The sequence below is a fragment of the Cyprinus carpio genome, chromosome B25 (assembly GCF_018340385.1).
Source record: "Cyprinus carpio isolate SPL01 chromosome B25, ASM1834038v1, whole genome shotgun sequence".
Classification (NCBI taxonomy): Eukaryota; Metazoa; Chordata; class Actinopteri; order Cypriniformes; family Cyprinidae; genus Cyprinus; species Cyprinus carpio.
The window spans coordinates 17,610,683-17,635,522 of NC_056621.1; the positions used below are offsets into that span (position 1 = coordinate 17,610,683).

The window sequence follows — 24,840 nt, forward strand, 5'->3', positions numbered from 1 at the left end:
AACCATATAGTAAGTACATGTAGTTAATTCATATTACTCAGTACTTAAATGTAGAATTACACTGTAACAAGGACACCTTAAAATAAAGTGTTCGTTTGTTTAATTATATTCTGGATTTCCTTTATGTGTTTCAGTTTTTATGGAACAGGCCTGATCGCCGGCCACGGCTTCACGAGTCCAGAGCGCACGCCGGGTCTGTTCGTGCTGTTCGATGACGACCGCTTCGGCTTCATTTGGCTGGAGCTCAAGTCCTTCAGTCTGTACAGTCGGCTGACCGACCAGCTGTCCCACGCTCAGGCCCCCAGCATGGAGCACTTCGAGGCCATGCTCCGCAACATGCAGTCATGGACATCCTGATAGCAAACCTCACACTACATCAGGCACATCCTCTGCTGACACACACACCTACGCACTCCTGCTCGCATCCGCACAGGTGTATTTAAGCCACAGTTGTATTATATAAGGCCTTTCTTATCAGCTTTTTAATTAATTTATTTTTGTAACCTGGAAATGGCGATGAAGACGACAACAATGTGAAAATTTGCCCGTATACTCAGCTGAGCGTGCCTCTGATCTTCAGACCCTGAAATCCTGTGGTTTTGTGCTTTAGAAATAATCTTAGAAGCGTTTGTCCTCAATCTGGCAACATCTGCGGTTGCTTTTAAATGATTTTATTCAGTTTATTTCTTTATTCGTAAGAAGTCCACACCATATTTGGAAATGCTTCCATTTTTTCCGCCAGCGCTCACTGAAAACAAATAACTTCCAGCCGCTTTGTCACTGCAAATGTTGTCAGTTTTATCACTCCATAATGCATCCATTAATATTTACACTAAAAAAGCCACATTTTCTTATTTAAAGGAATAGTTCACCCAAACATCAAAATTTGCTAAAAATTTACTCTCCCTCCGGCCATTTGAGATGTTTGTTTATTCATCAGATACAGACAAATGTAGCATTACATCACTTGTTCACCAATGTGAATGGGTGCCGTCAGAATGAGAGTCCAAACGGCAGATGGTTTAAAACTAAATCATTTGTATAATGGATTTGTTTCTTAAAAACACAACTTTTCACTTCACCAGATGTTAAATGATGGACTGGAGTTATTGTGATGTTTTTATCAGCTGTTTTGGACTCTCATTCTGACGGCACCCATTCACATTCACAGGAAGTGATGTAATGCTAAATTTCTTCAAATCTGTTCTGACGACGAAACAAACTCTTCTACATCTCGACTGGCCAGTTTTCAGCAAATGTTCATTTTTGGCTAAACAATTCCTTGAATTTTTATCTATCATACTGTTAAATTTCCAAGTGAATTGCTGATTGGTTAGCCACCAAATTTTACGACCACGACGAGCGTCTCATTTTCACATGATAGTGATTCTGTTCCTCTAGCTGTGCAGCTCTCTTCCAAGTGCTCTTCCCTACACAGCATAGACATTTATCGGAGGCAGAATTACTCCGGCTATACTTTTGTATTTGACTGCAGCATTACTAGCATTTAAAAAAAAAAAAAAATCAGTATAATGTAAAGTGAATATATATGTAAATGCATTGAAAATATTGAAACATTTATCAATACATTCTAGCTTTGTTTTAAGGATGATTGTATATATGATCGATGAACTAATTTAAGTATATTGCCTGTGTTTACTTGTTTTAAGTGTAATATTCTCATAGAATTGGCCGTTTACGTGGACTGATATCCTACAACTATTGATATTATTCCAAATGAGATGTAATTTCAGCTGTTTATATTGGCTCATAACTATTCGAATCACATTTCAAAGCATTTGTGCAACTAATAACTCAAAGTCTACCCTACTGGCTTCCCAATGGATGCGATCAAGGTTTGCCTCCTTTTTCATAGTCACGATTCATTGATTCACAGATGCTTTTAGGTTGACTTCAAGTCTGAGTTTTTCTTCATTATTTATCTATATGATAATTTAGCAAAGCACTGTGCCTAAAACTGTAAATTATACACTTGTAATTTCCTTATTTTTAATTTTGTACTTGTATTGGAGTTGTCAGTAAGTGTGATCATTTTATGTGGAGCAAAACCGCTCCATTAGCAAGTCAAGCATCCGATACAGGTGTTTATATTTGACGTCGATCTGCTGTTTAAAAAATAGAATCCGAATACTGTCAATAGCTGAATTATTGTCATCCATGTAAATTTGCCAGTTAGGAAATGTCAAAGCGCAAATTCATGACTAGTATGCACACGTTGCATTCAAATTCAGGGAGGTTTGCAGCTTTAGCCTTCGTTTGTTCTCAATAAAATGGAGGAAAAACTTAAACGTTGTCTGACTTTTATTTTTAAGTGCAAAACAGGTTAGTTAAAGTTATGTCACGTGATTAATTTGTGCATTTTCCTATCAAATTTGAGCTTCAGCTCCAAAATACACTCTTTTTTGATTTCCTTAGGTTAGGTATTTAAATTCTTATGTTGAATCACAGTTCTTAATTTTTTTCTGTGTCATCTACACATTGAACTTCATTTCTAATGAAACACAGTTGTTTTTTTTACAGTTCTAAGTGCTCTGTTTTCTCTCGGCCTTGGCGTATGAGATCTGGAAGCGTCTTGGTCATGAATGTGTAGTGTTTCCCCTTCAGGTGCTTCCCAGCTTTCTGTTCCAGTCCAATGCCGAGATACTCGGCCTCACCCTCATATTCAGGCCAGTGTGTCAGACCGGGACCATTCGGAGACCTGAGATCCAAAAACAGACGTATTAGAGTGCAGAAAATATATACTTTGTTCATCTACAAAAACAAGAGGACTGATGTTTTACCCGGTGTGTGCAAAGTTCCCCCAGTATCCCATCACGGTCCTGCACAGCTCTTCCTCTTCCTTTGTGAAAGGAGCTGAAAGGTTGAACCATTAAATGATGATTCAGAGGTTATTTAAAACCCTTTCAGAGAAGTTCAGTGTCAGTGAAGGATGGGTTTGTGATGACAAGTTTTACCGGTTGCTTTGAGGTGGGCTTGAGCGAAGCAGGTGCCCTGGATGAAGAACAGTTCATCTGCGTGGTCGACGCCAACAAAGCTGGGCCTGTTCTTCTGGACCATACTGGGAGCATGCTGGAACTCGTACAGGTACACCGGCGCTCCTGAGGCTACAGTCACAACAATGATAGTTCACCCACAAATGAAAACTCATCATTTACTCATTCTCATGTATGAGTTGCTTTCTGTTGAACACAAGGAAGATATATTGAAGAATGTTGGTGATCAAGCAGTTGCTGGTAGCCACTGACTTCAACCGTATGGAAAACAATACTATGGAAGTCAATGGCTACCGTCAACTGTTGTCACATGAGGGTGAGTAAATAATGACTGCTATGCCTTTAACTCCAAGAGTATTTCACTGTGATTTTGAAGAGCTGAACGGTCATGTAAAAAAGCACAACATACCTGTTTTTTTTTTCTAATATTAATATAATATTTTTTTCATAATTCAGCAATAATATATTTGTAATATTTTCTATATAGATATATTTTAAAGTGTTGTAAAGCTTTATTTTGAGCATCATTACTCCAGTCTTCAGTGTCACATGATCCTTCAGAAATGCTTATGCTATTTAATTATTATTGGTCCTCAATTATTATTCTTATTATCAATGTTTAAAACAGTTTTTGCTGCTTAACATTTTGGTGGAAATCATGATAAATTTTCACGATCTTTGATGAAAGTTGAGAAACACAGCATTTATTTAAAGTAGAAATATTTTGTTAGATTATAAATGTTTTTAATGTCACTTTTTGTCAGTTTACATTTACATTTATGCATTTAGCAGACGCTTTTATCCAAAGCGACTTACAGTGCATTCAGGCTAAATTTAATGCTGAATGAAAATATTATTTCTTTATAATAACACTTGCTTTCCAGATTTTACCAAATTATGAACCGGAACTGTACTACTACTACTAGTAATAATAATAATAAATGTTTTTTGAGCAGCAAATTAAAATATAACAATGATTTCTGAAGGATCATGTGACACTGAATCTGCTTTGCATCGCAGGAAAAAAAAATTGCATTTTTAAATATATTACAAAAGAAAACAGTTCCTTTCAAATTGTAATCGTATTTCACAATATTACTGTTATTGCTGCATTTTGCCTTGGTGAGCATAAGAGTTTTTTTACTAATTATTCCAAACTTTTGACCTGTAGCGTATACAGTATATAATTTTATGTGTTAACTACAAAATATAATCAGAATTAAAAATTCTTTGTTTTTTTAAATATTATGAAACCCTTCTCCCCACACAGCTGCAATGGACCAGTATAAATTCAGCGCTGTGGTATTTTGCCAGTTGGAGGGCAGGGATGTTGAACATCAGGTCGCCCATCATCTCTCTGTAAATGTCTCTGATTTGAATGGGATCTCTTGTGTCGCCCAGGTACTCGTTCGCCACCCGATCAACGATCCATCGATCCCTGGGCTGATGGGAGTAACAGTCAAAGCACACAGGATTCAAAGAAAAACACATGTAAGCTACTTAAGGTAAATGTGCATTGTGTTGAGTTGTGACTTACATCAGGATATGTGATGGTCAGGCCCTTTATGGCTTGCTCTTTATCCATCCCATCAATCAGTCCTTTACCTCCAAAATACTGTGAAGAAATAACATTCAACCTGAGCATCAAAATATAAAACCAAATCTGTGAATATGCTGTAAATGTGTCTGAGATCTCAACAGAAGGTTTGTTTCAATGACAGGAAAACAAAATCTTTGATTCTAAGCGAGTGAGTTTGGAGTGTGATATTAAATATAACAATAAATATAATATTTACTCACTGCAGGCAGTAAAAAGCCATACTCATCATCAGTAATTCCAGTGATGAGAGGAACTTTACTGAACTCTTGCTTCTGAATGATATCCTCTACAGGTTTGGGAAGGAAATAAGAATCCACAGCGAGACTGAAGTGCATCATCACAAACTAGAAACATAACGGAAACACGTCAAATATAGGCTATATTGTACATATATTCTAAAATCACTTATATTATATGAATACATAATATATGGTATGTATTGAAGCATCATCCCTCATGAAAAATAACTGTGCTTAATTGCATTGAATGTGCACATAACAGTATATAATAAAAAATTTTTACTTGCAGATAGTATAATATTAATTAAATAAAAGGGCACTTAAATATGTTAACTGCATTTTATACATTTTCATTTAATTGATATAACATACAGTTAATTCAGTTCATATTTAAGTATATTATATTAAAATATATCACATTTACATTTAATTTATAACATGCTTTTATCTAAATGAGGAATACAACAAGCAATTTATCATAAGCAGTCAAATAAACACCTGTAATGTAAAGCATCACACATTGTTTATTATTTTTGTACTTGTGCTAAAATGAAACATTATGAAACATTTCACACCTGTTTAGAACATTGCAGAGCTTCCTCCTCAGACCAGCGCATGATGCAGTCGACGATCTTCGATGAGCTGCTGCTGTCACAGTTGCATAATTTGGCTGCGTTCTGAAATGACCATCAACATGAGAACTTGATTAAAAATAGATGCACTTAATACAAATAAAAAAATATGAAAATATAAGAAGAATATGAAATGGTACATGAGCCCTTAGTAAAGGATTACCTATCACTAAACCATCCCACAAGGCCGTCCCACTTTCTGCAATGGCACGATGAAACAGACCAGAAGCCAGTGGTGAAAGAATCGAAGACACAATGACACCAAAATGAATGGATCACTCAAAACAAATATTTAAGAGTAATGAAGTCTGAGTTACTATGCTATAAATAAACACCCATACCAGAGTGGATACACTTATTCCTCCAGCAGACTCTCCAAAGATGGTCACTGATCCAGGATCTCCACCGAAGCTGTGGATGTTCTCCTGAACCCACTGAAGAGCTGCAACCTGATCCAGAAAACCGTAGTTTCCTGGAGCATGTTCATCTCCCGTGCTACAAAAAAAAAGGAATCTTTAATCTTAATCTGTAATTAAATTGAAAAAACTGACTCACAACATACTAGTAATGCACCAAAATTATTTTTTTAAAGAAACACCAAAACCAAATTTAATCAATTTAATATAATCAAAAACCGAAAATAACGTTTTGGTAAATAATTCATAATGGTTTAATCTATGATTTCCAAAATTATTTCAGCCACATATTTTCAGTGCATCTCTTATACTTACATGGCACAAAAACATAATAAAGCAATTTAATTTATTTCATTTGCATTAATATAACGACACTGAACATTTAATTAATATTTAAAGTTAACACATTAGCTTTGGCATGTGTATTGCTGTATTAATATGATGTTGAATATTCAATATATTGATTACATCATTTCATTTGAATTACTAATATGTAATGCTACGGGCGTCCCGAGTTCGAATCCTGACTCGAGGACCTTTCCCGATCCCACTCTCTCTCTATCTCTCTCCCACTTCGCTTCCTGTCAGCTCTTATCTATCCTATTGTAATAAAGGGGAAATGCCAAAAAAAAAAAAAAAACTATTTGACAATGAAAATTTAATACAGATATTACTAACCAATTTAGGTGTTATAACCAATTAAATTATTAATAAACCATTTAAATTCTTAGAATACAAATTTTACCTACTTGTAGTTTTTACCTACTTGTAGTTGCAATGGCTTTTATGTTTGAACTGCCATAATGAAAATATTATGTATCGTACCAAAATGATTTGAATTGAATTATGACCAATTTTCAGATTTTAAAGATGCACTGCATAAGTCATTTTAGAATCAAACTGGAGTCTAATTATTATTATCAACATTAATCTTTCCGCTTCATTAAAATGATATGATCAAGGGTAATCACGGATGTGAAATAATTTACGACACCTACCTAAAGAATCCCAGCAGACCCAGTCTGTACTGAATCAGCACCACAACCACATCCTGATACGCTGACAGAACGGAGCCGTCATACACTGAAGCTGAACCAAAAACAAGTCCTCCACCATGAATCCAAACCATCACCTAGAAAACATGAGGAAACATTCTCGAACGCATTTTTCTATGAGGACATTCACTTAAGTCGTTGATGAACTTACTGGTAACTTGGCGTCTTTGCCAGGTTTGACTGGAGTGTAGATGTTGAGATACAAGCAGTCCTCTGAGACCTCGGGAAGCTCCACATCCATAGCGAGAAACTTAAGTTCAATGACACTAACTTGCCTGTCCTGGATGCACCTAAAGAAACCACAGCACCAATAGATCATAGAAATGTCTAACTAAAGATGTTTGAATTGAAATGCGGTTGTGCGACATCTCACATGGGTGGCTGTTTGGTCGCATCTCTCACTCCATCCCATTTCTCTGCAGGCTGGGGCCGAGCCAGTCTCAGGGGGCCCACAGGGGGCTTGGCAAACGGTACTCCTAGATAACTATTGACGATTGTGCCCTTGCCCTTCACAGTCAGAAAGGCACCTCTCAGAGATCCTAATTTTGTTTGCACTAGAGGTCCTGTCAAAGAGACCAATAATAAACATAAAAATCCGATTTAACTTACATTTCACAATAAAAAGAAAATAGTATTAAACACTTCTTAATTTTACACCAATTCTGAAGTAGGTAACTTGCCTTCCTTCCACTCTTTTATTATCTGTGGAAGTTTTTGGGTCATAAAATCGAAGTGTTTTCCCTTGAAGTTTTTGCCAGGTTTCTGTTCCAATCCAATGCCGAGATATTCAGACTCATCTCCATATTCAGGCCACTTTGTGAGGCCTGGACCATTCGGAGACCTGCCATCAATGACAAACAGACATTAAAACGCAAAAGCGGCACTTGAAGTAGTATATATGTTATAATTAGTATTAATCACTCTTAGATCATGTAAAATATGCACTGCAAAATATCCAGACCAGTGCCATATATAAAAGTATAGAGTTTAGTATACAGTATATAGTAAAATGTTATTCCTTAGGCTAAAGGTCATTATTAGGATTTTTTATGTTGTTGTTGTTGTTGTCTATGAAAAACGTTTTAAAGGGACATTTTGAATTATCAGTGGCGTTATTCTTAATTCTTAAGTGACATTAAAGGCCAGATATACTAAACAGGGCAAATTCACGTTAGAAATTCTGCGGGTGATTTACTAACAATGCACACATTAAAGAACACAGACGCAGCCAGATCATTTCCATAATGCAAATTACCGCCTGCTTTAAAGACATGCTTTTTTGGGGCAGTAATGGCGCAAATACCAGTAGCTTGACAAGTGCAAACGTTAGTAAATCACGTTGCGTAATTCATTTTAATACTCTCCTTCCACAAATTTTATGTCTGAAAGGGAAACTCTTACAAATACATACTCAAAAACGTCAGGCACAAAAATAACTGTGTCCACGCTACTTTACAGCTCTAATTCTTCACTGTGCGTTTTTAATAAATCCTGACAGTACTATTTTAACACCAAAAGACAGTTTGCACTTGGTGCAAGCTGTTAGAAAATCTGGCCCTAAAATGAATGGTACATTTTTTCCCCTAACTTAGAAGGGATTGTTTTATCACTGATGTAATCACTTACCCAGTGCGAGCAAAATTTCCCCAATAAGCCATGACAGTTTTACAAAGTTCATTCTCTTCCTCTGAGAATTCATCTGAATAACGAAGCAGAAAGAGGTTGATTGATTGCTATTACCAATTGTTTCATTGCTTTGACTGTAGTTCCTGTTAAATCCTTGCAATAGAAACTGAGACTACAGTTTAATGTTTTAAACCTTGACATCATTAATAGATGAATAGTAACAAACCTTGCACTTTTAGATGTCTTCCAAAGCAGTAACCCAGAACAAAAAACATATCATCTCCATGGTCACATCCAACAAAACTGGGTCGATTCTTTTTAAGTAGACTGGGAGAATGCTGGAATTCATACATGTATACTGGTGCACCGGCATCTATTAAGAGAAAAAAATAATTAATAGTAAAAATTATTATTATAATTAATAATTATTATAATTATAGTAATAATTAGACTAGCATAATTTCACAATGTTGCATAAATAGAATAAACTCTCACCTCTGTGGTAATTCGATACTTTGCGAGCTGGGATGTTGAAAAAAAAGTCCCCCATCATCTCTCGAAAACCTTCTCTGATTTTGATCCTGTCACTGGATGTGCCCAGATACTCATTTAAAACAAACTCGGCAAACACCTGATTCTGAAACTAAAAGAATGAGATTTAAATTAATAGATTTTTTTTTTCTTCACATTAACATTTGAAGCAACATAATAAAATTTACCATAAACAATTTATTAGAATTTTTGTACCCCAAAGCAGTATTTCAGTCATGTCCTGAAACTTCTGATATTTTCACTGTGTAACAAGTAACTGGTTAGTTTTGTTTACTGATCCTCAGAAGTAATAGAGATACAGATACAGATACAGATACAGTGGGATATATTTGCATAACAGCAATTAAAAATTTACAGTGTTTCCTGATTACTAAAAAGTAACATAAAAAGAAAACTGCAGAGGTCCAAGAACAAAACCCTGGGGGACACCACAGTTTCTTACATAAAATAGGGGAAAATTAAACTAAATAAAATAAAACAAAATTATATTCAATTGGTTAAAATTCCAAGCTCTGTGTAATATACAATAAGGTTGATAATTACATTTTAAGTTTGTGTTTGAAGTGTTTGAAATTAATAGATGTTTGAACTGTTCTACCATCCACTTTATATATACACCTACTATTGCTTTGTTTGAAATCAAATCGTTTGATCTTAATAAATGATGCATAAACTATCAATTGTGTTCTGTCTTACATCAGGATTAAATAAAGGCAAAAATGGCATGATCTGCTCTCTGTCCATTCCATCTATCCATCCTGGGGGTCCAATAATCTACAGAAAAATAGTTTTTGGAATATATTATGTTCACTTCAAAGATTCAAAGATTTAATTTTTCAGAAATAATCTATGACTTTAAACTTATGTTTACATTTCACAGCAAAAGCATGTAAAAAATAAGCTTTTCCATTACATTGGGCAATGTATAGCCTCCATCGTCATTAGTAACTCCATTGATCAGAGGGACTTTGCTAAACTCGTGGAATTTAAGAAGCTCCTCTACAGGTTTTGGAAGGAACTGGCCATCGATGGTCACTCCAAAACGAAGCATTAGTTGTTCCTGTGTTATGAGTCAAAAAATATGCACACAAATTTAGCACATAAATTATCTGTGTTATTTATATTAATACAATACTTCACAGCATGATCTTACAAGTGTTTCTACAAGAAGTAAAAGATGCATACAATTAATAAAACTCTATTAAATATAGCATTTAATGTGTAAGGATGGAAGGATGAATGGATGGTTGTGATGCAAACCTTAGCAATCTTCAAGATGTCCTCTTCTGTCAGCTGCATCACACAGTCAACCATCTTCTTTGTGCTGGAAATATCACAGCCAGATGTATTTCCTACATACTACAGAAAGATGTTAATAGATTTTATTAACAAGTCACAGTGTAATAAAAGTAAAATTGTAAATTTGAAATTGTAATGCATTTGGGAAATGTACTTGGGCTGTTGGCAGAGGGTTGGGACTCATGATGGCATCCATTGCTGCCGTACCACTCTCTGCGATGGCATAACGAAACAGGTTTGAGGATAACGGAGAAAGAACCTAAAGATGTGGAGGAGAAAATCGTTAAAACAAACAAGTGTATCTTTATTTAAAGCCATCTTTAAAACCAGATCATTTTCCTAATCATCACAAGATCAAATCTTAAGTGTTTGAATCCTTACATGTAAAGACACACTGACTCCTCCTGCAGACTCTCCAAAGATGGTCACTAATTCAGGATCTCCACCGAAGCTGTGGATATTCTCCTGAACCCACTGAAGAGCTGCAACCTGATCCAGAAGGCCATAGTTTCCTGGTGCATGTTCATCTCCCGTGCTAAATGGAGATTAATGATATAAGAGGCTACCATTATTTTCTGTGCCTAATGGTGTGGTCACATTTAGAGTTGTTCAGCAAATTTCCGCGACCAAAATCCAGTCATTTTAAAAGGAATTAATGTGAGTAGAATTTCACTAAATATTTCGCCACGTAGATTTAGCAACAGATTCACGTTGGTCACAGGGATTTTCAACAATGACCATCAGAAAGCTGCTTGGTTTGAAAGTGACAGATTGTTATTAAGCACAAATCATCATTTGAGATGTGATGGAAATACCAATTTCAGACAAAAACACGGTTGAACAATGTCAGTGAATGAATTAAACCACTTAGAGTGTGTGAAGTGTGACTTTATTTCCTAAAAGTCCACAGGACCAAAAATACCCATAGTTGAAGAAAGAACAGAACAAGTGATAATCAGTAGTTTTGGTGAATAACTTAAATTTTGCTATGCTCCATACACAAAGCTTTAAATGTTGAGAAGCTGTAGATGTTTTTACCTGAAGAAGCCGAGCAGACCAAGCCTATACTGGATCAAGACCACGACTACATCTTGATAAGCAGCCAAAACAAGTCCGTCAAAAATGGAAGCAGAGGCTGCAGAAAAACCTCCACCATGAATCCAAACCATAACCTATTGCACATCATGTGTTAAAAAAAAAAAAAAAAAAACGTTATCCAACATATATTTATGCATAATAATAGAGCAAAACTTAATGAAATTCAGACCAAAGACTTACAGGTAACTTGCTGTTGTCTCCGGGTTTAGAAGGAGTGTAAATGTTGAGGTAAAGACAGTCTTCGGATACTTCAGGAACCTCCACACTCATAGAAAAATTAGCTAACAGTTCCAAAAGCACCTCCCTTGCCTGTAGACACCTGGGATAAAGGAACACAAAGTGTCATTTTTTTTTCCCATATGAACAGGCCTGATGATTTTTTATTTATTTATTTTTCATTAGTTTTGCTTTATTCTCACATGGGTGGCTGTTTTGTAGCATCTCTCACTCCTTGCCAAGCCTCTGCAGGTTGTGGTGGAGCTAGTCTCAACGGACCCACGGGAGGCTTTGCAAATGGTACACCAAAATAGCTACTGATGACAGTTTCCTTGCCCTTCGCAGTCATGAATGCACCTCTTAAACTTCCTAGTTTGGTGTGAACTAGAGGTCCTGTCAGAAACAAATGTGTAACAATTCTTAGTTTCATGCAGGGAATCTTAGTGAAACAATGCTGATTCTGAACTTGCCTTCCTTTCGCTCTTTTATTTTCCGCGGAAGAGTTTGAGTCATGAAAGTGAAGTGTTTTCCTTTCAGGTCTTTCGCAGGTTTCTGTTCCAGTCCAATGCTGAGATACTCAGCCTCAGCTCCAAATTTAGGCCACTCTGTGAGGCCCAGACCATTTGGAGACCTGCCACCAGAAAAAGGTTTTTAAAATCTAGTTTTAAATGCATATGCCAAATTTTAGAAATGCATTTTTTGTATTCATGTTGGTTTCATATGGTTTGGAAAACCTTCATACCATTTTCAAGAAAAATTTCTGTTGAACGACTGAATGACCACATGAAAAAGTCAAGTGGTGTAACTATCAAGAAAGAAGTAATCTTCCTTAAACCTGTGTGCATGTGAGTGATCTTAACAAGTCATAAATAGATAAATATATTTATATATAATAAATTTTTTAATAGAAGTGTTCTAAACATCATGTAAAACTAATAGAAATGTAAATTTATAATTCATAAATGTCAGGACGCTTTCTTAGAGTCACACCACATGACATTTTACGCCCTGAAATAACTTGGTTTGGAAAACTTTCAAACCATTTTGAAGAAAAATTTCTGAATGACTGAAAGACCACATGGAAACGTCATGTGGTGTAACTATCAATTAAAAAATTATTTTCCTTTAACCTGATTACATATAAATATATATTATATATTTATGTGGAGAGTCTCACCACATGACATTTTACAACTTTTTTTTTTTTTTTTAACAAATGTCTCTAAAATGTCATGTGGTGTAACTATCAAGTAAAAAGTAATTTTCCCTAAACCAGAATACATGTAAGTGATCTTAAGTTTTAAATATATAATTCAATGTTTTTAATAAAATTGTATTAAATATTATGTAAAAATGATATCAGTTATTAATTGATAAATGTTTGGGGAGTCACACCACACAACAAAAAAAAGAGAATTTTCAATTAAATGACACTAAAAATGTCATGTGGTATAACAACAGTGATCCCAAGTTTGAAATATATATTTTTAATAAAATGTTATTAAATATCATGAAAAAAGTATATAATAAAAAGGATTAATTCATAAATGTCACAACTTTTTCAGAGTCACACCACATGACACTTTACACCTGAATTAACCTGCCAAATGATTGATATATTAAGGGATTTATTTATTTATTTATTTATTTATTTATTTTTTGATTTTGACATACAGTCATGAGGATCTATGATATCACTTCCTTTTTTGTTTTTCCCTGCATGTTGGTTACACAACATGATTTCATTTAGCGGACAACAGTTATCATATTCATATTATATCAAAGCTGCTTCACTGCTTATTTAATTCTCTAAGATATATTAAATATAACATAGATAGTAATTATAGTTAATGTTTTCATTTGAAGAATTTCATCCTTTGATTGAGGTTTTTTTTCCTCTTAATGATACCAGGACAGTTGTATCACCTTACCTTTTTTGACCAAAAATAGCAACTGGACAACTTTATGGTAAGTATCACTTACCCAGTGCGAGCAAAGTTTCCCCAGTAAGCCATGACAGTTCTACAGAGTTCATTCTCTTCTTCTGAGAGCTCCTCTGAATTAAAAAAAGAAGAAAGACATCAGACAGAAAACCTAAGAGAGACACTGTATTGATTGTCACTATCTACAGAATCCAGTTGTGATTTAATATATAAATGAAATCAAAGTTTGAGATCTTAAGATGCGGTCACAAGATGAAAATTCACATGACCAACTTGAACCCATTGCAAAATCTGCATGGGGAAATCTTTCTTCCTTTTCTTAAATCTTACTTTTTGTTGTTGAAATCAAGTAATTTTAACTGGAAACTTTCCATTAAGGGTGGAAAATTTCCCTATGCAGATTTCACAACAGATTCAGACTGGTCATGCAAATTTGCTGCATTGATGAACAAAGAGCCGTTTGATTTGAAAGTGACTTCTGTGTGAGCTGTGCTTCATACATCAATACACTATTCATAATAGACAATTTACCTTTTTGTCCACAAAAATTCACTAATGCAACAGCACCTTACTTCAAAACCACTAAAATCATTTGTTATGTTTCCTAATATTATTCAGGCCGTACCTTCCAGCTTTATACGTCCATTTGCAAAGCAAAAACCAAGCACAAATATAACTTCATCTCCATGGTCAGATCCAACAAAACTGGGTCGTTTCTTTTGAAGTAGGCTGGGAGGATGCTGGAATTCGTACATGTATACTGGTGCACCGGCATCTAGAAACAGACAAAATCCCCAATTACCTTCTGCAAAATAGCCTTCTGCAAAATAAACAGTTATATGTCTACAAACTCTCACCTCTGTGGTAATTCGCTACCTTGCGAGCTGGGATGTTGAACAAAAAATCTCCTAACATCTCTCGAAAACCATCTCGGATTTTGGTCCTGTCAGGGGATGTGCCTAGATACTCATTTAAAACAAGCTCAACAACTGACTGATCTTGAACCTAAAGGGGAGAAAAACAGACCAGAAATATTACATTAAATGTAAATTATATTACATTAAATTACAATATATTATACAAAATTAGTAATAGTAAAAATCTATTTTTAAATACAAATAAAATTAAATTTAACAAAATGTATTATGTATATATAAATTCACACACATGCATGTATATATTTAAGTAAATTATGTTATGTTTATATATTAAATATATTTATATATAATATAAATTATATGAATATAAATATATACATGTAAATATTTTCAAAATATATGCTGTATATGTGTGTATTTATATATACATAATACACACACATATATTATGTAAACAACAAAAAACTTTTTTTACAAGTGATTAAACTCATATACTCATATATATATAAAATCTATTGATTTTCTACTATTAATTATTTACACTAGGATCTGCATTTTTATTGGTTTCAATAAAATATATTTGTTATAAGAGACAATAAATACAGAGACCATAACATACCTAAGACATAAAACATGTGAAGCTAAAGACTGTATCAAAATGTTGTTTAATTTTCCACTAAAAGACTATACATTTTTACATGAGCCCCATAGCAAATTTCAACTTTACACACATATATATATATGTATATATATATATATATATATATATATATATATATATATATATATATATATATATATATAAAAGATAAGATAAAAGTGTTTTATCTTACAGTAGGGTTAAATATGGTCAAAAACGGCAAGATCTGCTCCATGTCCATCCCATCTGTCCATCCTTGTGGTGAAAAGAACTAAGGAAAAACATTTGCTAAATATACTGTACAATTCTGACTGAATTTTTTGAAAGACAAATCTTATGCTTGTATTTTTGCATATTTTAAAAGTGAAACCGTGTTTACATTAGGCAGCATAAATCCACACTCATCATTCGTGATTCCATTGATCAGAGGCACTTTATTAAACTGCTGGGATTGAAGAAGCTCCTCTACAGGTTTGGGAAGGAACCGGCCATCCATCGTCACTCCAAAACGAACCATTGGATTCTCCTGTTTCAACACATATATATGCAAACACAACATTAAGTGCATTAGAAAACTGTTCGCATATGATTCTATGAGAAAACCCAGTATGTGTACAGACAGACCTTAACCAGTGTGAGTATGTCCTCTTCTGTCAGCTGCATCACACAGTCAGCAATATTCTTTGTGCTGGAAATATCACAGCCAGATGCATTTCCTACATACTACAGAAAGATGTTGATAAGTTTTGTTTAAAAAATCTGTAAGTCAAGATATAATAAGATGGCAATTGTAAATTTGAAATTGTAATGCATTTAAGAAATGTACTTGGGCTGTTAACAGAGGGTTGGGACTCATGATGGCATCCATCGCTGCCGTACCGCTCTCTGCGATGGCATGATGGAAGAGGTTTGCAGATAATGGAGAAAGAATCTGTTGGTAAAAATAATATTATGTTATGTTTGAAATTATGATGTTTTTTCTTAGTTTAAAACATGTTAAAAAACATGCTTTTAGTTTCAGTATTCAAATTCATTTTCTTATATTTTTATGTCCTGACATCATAATAGGGTAAATGTCTTTATTAAATGAATCAAATTCTTAAAAATAAAATTGGTTAGGGTTAGGGTTAGGGTTAGGTTAGGGTTAAAAATTTGTCAGCCAAAATCGGGAAGAAAATAAAACAGGAAATTGTATTCATTCAATTTTATATATCATATTTAATAATAAAATACTATTTACTGTAAAAGATGTATATCACATGTCTGAAAATGATGAGCAAGATCTACACTCACATATCTTTGTGTGATGAAAATAATAGTATACAAATATAAATATATATAAATATAAAAAAATTAAAATGTTAATTGAAATAAAACTACAATTAAATAAAATATAAATATTAGATGAAAAACTTAAATATATATAAAACTTAAATGTAAATTGAAAATGTTGCCCTGGCAGCTAACTGAAATAAAATAAGTTGAAGTACTAAAATGGCTAAAACAAACAAACAAAACTAAATAAATAAATAAAAATAAAAAATATAATAATAGCAAAATTACTAAAACGTACACTTAAATTACGATGAAAACTGAAGATATAAAATAATAATAGAATGAAATACTAATAATAATGCACTTTTAGTGTCATTCATTTCAAGAAGCCAAAATTACATAATTTTTTCAATTGTCAATCCTTACATGTAAAGACACACTGACTCCTCCTGCAGACTCTCCAAAGATGGTCACTGATCCAGGATCTCCACCGAAGCTGTGGATGTTCTCCTGAACCCACTGAAGAGCTGCAACCTGATCCAGAAGGCCATAGTTTCCTGGCGCATGTTCATCTCCCGTGCTAAAGGGCAGAGGATCATCACACAACCTCATCAGAGACCTTAGGCCTCAATGCCACAGTATCAGTCACTAATCAGAGAATCTAAAGCATCAATAACATGACCTCATAGGACTTTATGTCTGTTCAAACAATTAACATGTAAGTCTAAAGTCCAAAGACACATGGGATGATGAAGACCTTAATAAAGTTTGATTTGTGATCTTATATGGTCACTCCAATGCCTGGACAGGTTTACATCAAGAATTTAGAATTGATTTAATTGAAAAAACTAACTATTTTAGGTTTTCTTGGATCTTTATGTTGGTAACAATTAGTTTTTACCTGAAAAATCCAAGTAGGCCAAGTCTGTACTGAATCAGAACCACAACTACATCCTGATAGGCAGCCAAAACATGTCCGTCAAACAGTGATGCAGCAGCCATCGACAAACCTCCACCATGGATCCAAACCATGACCTTGCACCATTAAAAACAACATTAAAATATATCCATAAAAGTGCAACAAAGTTCATCCAAATCAGTCACACTTACAGGCAATTTGTCAGCTGCTCCAGGTTTAGAAGGTGTGTAGACGTTGAGGTAAAGACAATCCTCTGATGAGTCAGAAACCTCTATGGAAATTGACATATTGGCTACCAAGTCTTCAACTAACTGCTTTTCCTGCAGACACCTGGGACAGACACAGAGGAACAATGCAAAATCTGGGTGTTGAAGCAAAACGGCTGATCTACAGCTCCATTAGTTTGGTTTTATTCTCACATGAATGGCTGTTTTGTAGCGTCTCTCACTCCGGCCCATTTCTCTGCAGGCTGTGGAGGAGAAAATCTCAAAGGACCCACGGGCGGCTTGGCGAAGGGAACGCCCAGGTAGGAATGGACAACCGTGTCCTTTCCCTTCGCTTTCACATACTCACCTTTCAGGGCCCCAAACTTGGTTTGCAAGACAGGTGCTGTGTAATACATAAAAAAAGTGATTATTCACAGTATGATTTGCTATTAATTTTCAGTTTAACCGCCTGGCATAGAAATCGAAAACAAAAGCAATTGGCTGTCCTTCAAATTTCAGCGTAGACTTTGAATATTTTAATTTTATGGCAATTCACATGCTTAAAATAATATTAACATTAGCAGTAATATTAGAAAATATATTGCCTAACCTTAAGAATTTGCATAATATATATTTCTGTCATGATAACTCTTGGAAGGATTGGCATGGTAATGTACATGACAATGTTAATGTAATGTTAATGTACGCTGCTGCTGATGTGGCAGGGCAAGTACAGAGACTTGCTACTGAAAATACATCCACAACATGCTGCTGTGAGCATATAAGAAATACTGCTGCTGCACATATAACATATATGAATAATCACCATATGGCATACATGAATCACCTCGTAGCAGATCTATACAGGTGGAGCTGGGGAAGGTGGAGGGCTTCTGAAGCTAGACGTGCCATGTGATAATGATGTCATTATGTCAGATCGGACTGCGCCATCTAGATTTTCATGCCAGAATACAACAGTTCTTTCTGGTTCTCGAATCTGACTGACTGAGAGCCTTTTCCTGCGTTGCGATATTCTAGTGATATGGGAACTCCAACAGTTTCACCGTTTATATAACTCCGCTTGCAGTATTTCTCATAGGGAGTGTCATGGCAAACGCCTAAATCCACTATAATTTTATAAACAATACTGTTTTTGTGTCATGGAATGTAATGAGTTTTTTTATGAAAAGATGTAGTTTTTTCAGTATACTTCAAATATGCGGTTTGTTAATAAAGATAAGGTCGATCTTCTGGAATCTTCTGCTGGCTCTAATGTCTCTGTGATGGTTAAGCATGAGATATAATTCATTCTGGGTAAATTTCGCAGGCCGTCTTTGGTCTCATTAATCTATTATTTGTTCAAAAGCAAATACTTTTGGCAGAGGGCAAAATCTCATCACGTTATATTTTATGTAACTTTAATGCTGTATATCAGAGCGCTGCCTTTGTACTTTTGACTGAATTGCCTAGCAGGTTTTATGCTGGCTGTTGTTGTTGTTTATTAAATATTAATATTCAATAAATAATATCTTCTATAAATACAGGTCCTTCTCAAAAAATTAGCATATTGTGAAAAAGTTCATTATTTTCCATAATGTAATGATAAAAATTAAACTTTCATATATTTTAGATTCATTGCACACCAACTGAAATATTTCAGGTCTTTTATTGTTTTAATACTGATGATTTTGGCATACAGCTCATGAAAACCCCAAATTCCTTTCTCAAAAAATTAGCATATCATGAAAAGGTTCTCTAAACGAGCTATTAACCTAATCATCTGAATCAACTAATTAACTCTAAACACCTGCAAAAGATTCCTGAGGCTTTTAAAAACTCCCAGCCTGGTTCATTACTCAAAACCGCAATCATGGGTAAGAGGTTAACCCAGAAGGCCATCATTCACACCCTCAAGCGAGAGGGTAAGACACAGAAAGAAATTTCTGAACGAATAGGCTGTTGCCAGAGTGCTGTATCAAGGCACCTCAGTGGGAAGTCTGTGGGAAGGAAAAAGTGTGGCAAAAAATGCTGCACAACGAGAAGAGGTGACCGGACCCTGAGGAAGATTGTGGAGAAGGACTGATTCCAGACCTTGGGGGACCTGCGGAAGCAGTGGACTGAGTCTGGAGTAGAAACATCCAGAGCCACCGTGCACAGGCGTGTGCTTTTGAACCAGAAACAGCGGCAGAAGCGCCTGACCTGGGCTACAGAGAAGCAGCACTGGACTGTTGCTCAGTGGTCCAAAGTACTTTTTTCGGATGAAATCGGAATTTTGCATGTCATTCGGAAATCAAGGTGCCAGAGTCTGGAGGAAGACTGGGGAGAAGGAAATGCCAAAATGCCTGAAGTCCAGTGTCAAGTACCCACAGTCAGTGATGGTCTGGGGTGCCATGTCAGCTGCTGGTGTTGGTCCACTGTGTTTTATCAAGGGCAGGGTCAATGCAGCTAGCTATCAGGAGATTTTGGAGCACTTCATGCTTCCATCTGCTGAAAAGCTTTATGGAGATGAAGATTTCGTTTTTCAGCACGACCTGGCACCTGCTCACAGTGCCAAAACCACTGGTAAATGGTTTACTGACCATGGTATTACTGTGCTCAATTGGCCTGCCAACTCTCCTGACCTGAACCCCATAGAGAATCTGTGGGATATTGTGAAGAGAAAGTTGAGAGACGCAAGACCCAACACTCTGGATGAGCTTAAGGACGCTATCGAAGCATCCTGGGCCTCCATAACACCTCAGCAGTGCCACAGGCTCCATGCCACGCCGCATTGAAGCAGTCATTTCTGCAAAAGGATTCCCGACCAAGTATTGAGTGCATAACTGAACATAATTATTTGAAGGTTGACTTTTTTTGTATTAAAAAACACTTTTCTTTTATTGGTCGGATGAAATATGCTAATTTTTTGAGATAGGAATTTTGGGTTTTCATGAGCTGTATGCCAAAATCATCAGTATTAAAACAATAAAAGACCTGAAATATTTCAGTTGGTGTGCAATGAATCTAAAATATATGAAAGTTTAATTTTTATCATTACATTATGGAAAATAATGAACTTTTTCACAATATGCTAATTTTTTGAGAAGGACCTGTAATAGTATTATTTAAAGTGCCCCATTATAGATTTTTGAAAATTACCTTTCATGCAGTGTGTTACACAGCTCTACGTGAATGAAAACATCCTGCAAATTTTAAAATCTTAAAGTGCACCGTATATAAAGTTATTGTCTCTCAAAAGAAAGAGTCGACTCTGAATCATTTAAACGAGTTGTTTTTAAAATGAATCCAAAGTTGTTTCATTTTGAGGTCAATATGACACTTTGGCATATTGCCCGCCCACTTGCTGCATGCGCAGACCTGGGAAAACTTGACCATTAGTCAATTTTCGTGTTGGTCTGAATGAAAATGCAACTTCCTTCTTTGCCACTAGGTGCTGCTTTTGGAGCGGTAAAAATAGCTGTTTCCCCAGTGACGGCTGTACACAAAGCAGCACTGCGCTCACAAACGCTGCTTTATTTGGCATTACAGGCATAATGATATTAAAATAATGAGACCAATCGGGCCAAACATCGCCGATTAGTACGACAAAGATATCACTTTCCTCAGCGGATATTCAAAGTAATGTATAATTGTGAAAATGAGATTGATCTGAAGAATGAATGCTGTATAAGATGCAGGTAATCACACTCACTCTGTCCGTCTCTCTCATAATGCTTTACACTACATAATACAGTGAGCTTTAAAAACAGTAAACAATAAGCTTTTAGTGAAGCAACCCAACGTTCATTCGTTCCTAGTTCTAAAGTGACGTTTTCGAATTAGTAATGGAGAATTGGGCTCAGCTATTAACTGTCTAACTGAAGGTGCGTCCCAAATCGCATACTAATGCACTATTCTATGATGTTTTGTAGTCTAAATATTGTGTTCACACTTAAATTCCAAAAGAAAAAGTGCACTTTAAATACCTGGATGATGCACTTAAATAACAACAAAAAAAAACAAAGTGTGGAATGTTGGACACTTCATGCACTCAACTGTCGCAGCTTTAATTACATCATGAAGGGGGAGGGGCTATCAGACTCAGGTTATTAATGACAAAATAACATTATAAAATTCATACACTACATGGTCGAGTATAGTACATAAGTACATAGTGTATAAGTGCATAGTGTATAGTGTGTCATTTAGGACGCAGTTTGAGATTTGAATCCGTGGCAGAAGGAAGTAGTTCTGCACAAAAGAGGGCTTTTAAAGACACTGCTTTGTTGTTTCTTATGTACTGTATATTTACACACTTGTGCCGTCAAACTGTTGTATAAATTCAATATCACACTTGTAGCAGTGCGATATGGCTGTATATCAGCACGCTGAGATTACCTACAGATAAATCACAGCAATATATAACTTTATAATTTCTATTCATTTTATATTTCATCTGTTTTATTTTAATATATTTCATATGTTCTATCTGCTATACTTTATCTGCCACTATTTTATACATATTTATATTAATTACTTAGTACTTTCTATTAATTTAATATGCATTTAATTTTATTTTTATTTACATGTGCTATACGTATTTTGTCCATAATTTTATACTGTCATAACACATTTAATACTATTTATTTATTCATTTTATTTTAATTTGCTATACTTTATCTAAAACAACAAATTATTTTGTTTTTTTATGTTACTTTAATGTAAATATTCTATACATGATATACTTAATCTGAAACCGTTTTATAAATTTGTATAATTTTTGTACTAGCTATTTTATAATTCTTATAAATTAGTTTCTATATTAATTATTAATTTATATATATATATATATATATATATATATATATTACATTTTTATGCATGCATTATAGCCTATTTTACATATGCACAGCCTATAAGTAAAGACATCGATCAAGCTGATCGACACATCTAAGTGCACAAAGCTCGAGTAAATGCATTTTCTTGCGTTCATAAGAGAGCTGTTTCTGACAGTTGGCGTACTGTTGTGCAAGTAAACGCGCTCCTAACGAGACATTACCGTGACTTACCGTCTGCATTCACTGTGTTTTGTAGACTCAGCTGGATCAGGACGCAGAATGAAAGCACGACAGAGCCTCTCATCGCCACGCCGTGTTCAGTCCCACAGCAGAATGAGCGTTCACGAGCGTTCTGCACACTCTCATCGACAAAACTGCGCAATCTAGACACACTTTGAACTTTGCTGTGGACTGTGGTTGCCAGATTCATTCATTGGCAGTTGCCAACTCTCAGCTGAAACGTTCTCAAACGCCCGAGTGCAATAAATTGAACAAGGGCCCAAGAATACCAAGCAACCCCACTTTTCCCAAAATTAAAATCTAATACATCAGCTTTTCAGATCTTCAGCTTTTTTAGCTTTTTTCTTTGGTTTCTTGACATCAAATTATGTTTGTAATTATTTTATCCTTTTATTATTATTATTATTTAGATTTACTCTAATTTATATAGGCTATACTTAAACCTGCTATACATCATATGAAACTGTTTTATATTTTTTATACAAATTATTTTATCATGTTTTATGTATTTTATTTTAATTTGTATGTCCAAACTATTTATTACATTTTTATTCCAATAACTTTATCATTTTATTATTATTTTCCCATCTATATATACGCTATGCATGCTATACTTCATCTAAAACTATTTTATACATTTTACTACGTTCTATATTTAATTATTTTAATTTAATTTACATATGCTATACAGGCTATACATCATCTAGACTTTTTTATAGATTTTTTTATTCTAATTTGTATTTATTTTACATCTATTGATTTATGTGATGCAATACTTTATATCTGTTTAATTATTTATATTTATATTATATGTTTAATTATTTAGATTATAATTATTTTATTAGTAAATAATAATTGTTTTTGTATCATTTGTATAATTAATAATGAAAAGATGCATACATCTGCAATCATACACAAGCAAACCTCCAGTGTGCCCTTGAGATAATTAAAAATCTGACCTGGGACAGTCATGTAAACTAATAAAACCTTTTTAATGTAAATTTGAATATATTTTACAGTAGCATTGCGTTTGTTGTGTGCAAAAAAAAGAGGTCCTTGGAATCAACGAGGCTGAAAAGCACTGATATACCAAAAATTGACAGAAAATGAAGGGGATCCATATTAGACAAGTTGTAATTTAGTCTAAAAATTATTTATTGGTGTGGTTTCTTTCAATCTGGCAACACAAAGACCTTTATCAAATACTGTCTGTCAGAGAGTAATTCAGCCCTTTACCCTAGTGCCTATTCATAATGACAACACGACGGGGATTTTGATATTTACCTTACATGGACCTACAGTTCACATTCACACATGTCGACCTACAAACAGAACACTATAAAGTTCCAAAGGAGTTAACTTAGCGATGCTTAGCTTCACTCGCTGCGGTTCAGGTTCATGAATGAACGCGTTCCATTCAAACTGTGCGAGTGTGCACATCTTGCAGGTTTATATTAAAACCGTTTGTTCGTGGTTCTGTGTGTAAAAACGCTCGGAACATCGGGCCAGTGGCGCAATGGATAACGCGTCTGACTACGGATCAGAAGATTCTAGGTTCGACTCCTGGCTGGCTCGGTTCTTTTGAACTTTGATTCTCGAGTCAGTTTGGGTCACGTTACTCATTAGAAACACGATCCTCCCAACAAACACTTCAGTGAATGTGAAAGCTCAAATTAAAATGTACGTGAAAGCTCAAATTAATAAACGTCGCCGCAGGATGTCATAAAACAATCGTTAGAACTTGACTTAATTATTATTTTTTGTTTAGTAATAATAATAGAGAACATTTATATGGCTTATAGTGACCCAAACCCTCTGAAATCTCTCCAGGAGCAGTTTCTGAAAATTATTCGCAAATATACAATGTTTACACTGTGAACTTAGCAAATAAAACGCTCTTATAACGTACTTTGATGGGAAGGCTCTTTTATTTTGCGCAGTGAAGCAGTGCCCCCTCGCGGCACGAGCGTGAAACTACTTATTTACATCAGCCGATACAAAAGGGGATAGTTTACGTTTAAGATTAAGTTTATCATATTGATACGTTTTGATAGCTTTATGCAGGCACCGATAGTGCAGCTTATTACAGCAAAGGGGGTTTTCTATATGTAACGAGGCATTAGACATGATTTTATTACTTTCTGATTTGAATCAATTGCAAGGGGACGACGCGAG

At 34.8% G+C, this 24,840-nt stretch overlaps 2 protein-coding genes and 1 non-coding gene across 4 annotated transcripts in view; 2 read left to right on the forward strand and 1 right to left on the reverse strand.

The window, feature by feature from the left end:
- The window catches only part of LOC109096018 (F-box only protein 31-like), a 14,813-nt gene extending 12,504 nt beyond the window's left edge, over positions 1–2,309 (forward strand). For both annotated transcript variants that reach the window (XM_042753375.1, XM_042753376.1), the window contains one exon: positions 135–2,309. In XM_042753375.1, the coding sequence (XP_042609309.1) occupies positions 135–357 (223 nt within the window). In that variant the 3' untranslated portion in view covers positions 358–2,309. The remainder of the gene's footprint in view (positions 1–134) is intronic.
- On the reverse strand, positions 2,305–22,870 carry ces2b (carboxylesterase 2b). The gene is made up of 37 exons (XM_042753374.1): positions 22,657–22,870; positions 17,822–18,011; positions 17,594–17,732; positions 17,385–17,518; positions 16,910–17,063; positions 16,035–16,139; positions 15,833–15,931; positions 15,588–15,734; positions 15,402–15,479; positions 14,548–14,695; positions 14,316–14,465; positions 13,731–13,803; positions 12,218–12,378; positions 11,951–12,140; positions 11,712–11,850; positions 11,472–11,605; positions 10,815–10,968; positions 10,588–10,692; positions 10,395–10,493; positions 10,048–10,194; positions 9,831–9,908; positions 9,078–9,225; positions 8,809–8,955; positions 8,583–8,655; positions 7,637–7,797; positions 7,330–7,519; positions 7,108–7,246; positions 6,900–7,033; positions 5,827–5,980; positions 5,626–5,730; positions 5,429–5,530; positions 4,815–4,958; positions 4,552–4,629; positions 4,311–4,457; positions 2,976–3,126; positions 2,802–2,874; positions 2,305–2,719 (listed from the first exon to the last, which is right to left on the reverse strand). Exons 1-37 carry the CDS (start codon positions 22,853–22,855, stop codon positions 2,536–2,538), a joined length of 4,953 nt encoding a protein of 1,650 aa, XP_042609308.1. The 5' UTR covers positions 22,856–22,870; the 3' UTR covers positions 2,305–2,535.
- Positions 22,871–24,167: 1,297 nt separating this feature from the next.
- On the forward strand, positions 24,168–24,240 carry trnar-acg. The gene has a single exon. It is a non-coding gene; the product is annotated as a tRNA-Arg (tRNA).
- Positions 24,241–24,840: the final 600 nt, after the last annotated feature.

Coding starts and splice junctions, on each gene's coding strand:
- ces2b (XM_042753374.1), bottom strand. CDS start 22,855: ATGAATCTGGCAACCACAGTCCACAGCAAAGTTCAAAGTGTGTCTAGA. Junction 9,909..10,047: donor GAGGCTATACATTGCCCAAT/GTAATGGAAAAG, acceptor ATTTTTCTGTAG/ATTATTGGACCCCCAGGATG. Junction 4,458..4,551: donor TGACCATCACATATCCTGAT/GTAAGTCACAAC, acceptor TACTCCCATCAG/CCCAGGGATCGATGGATCGT.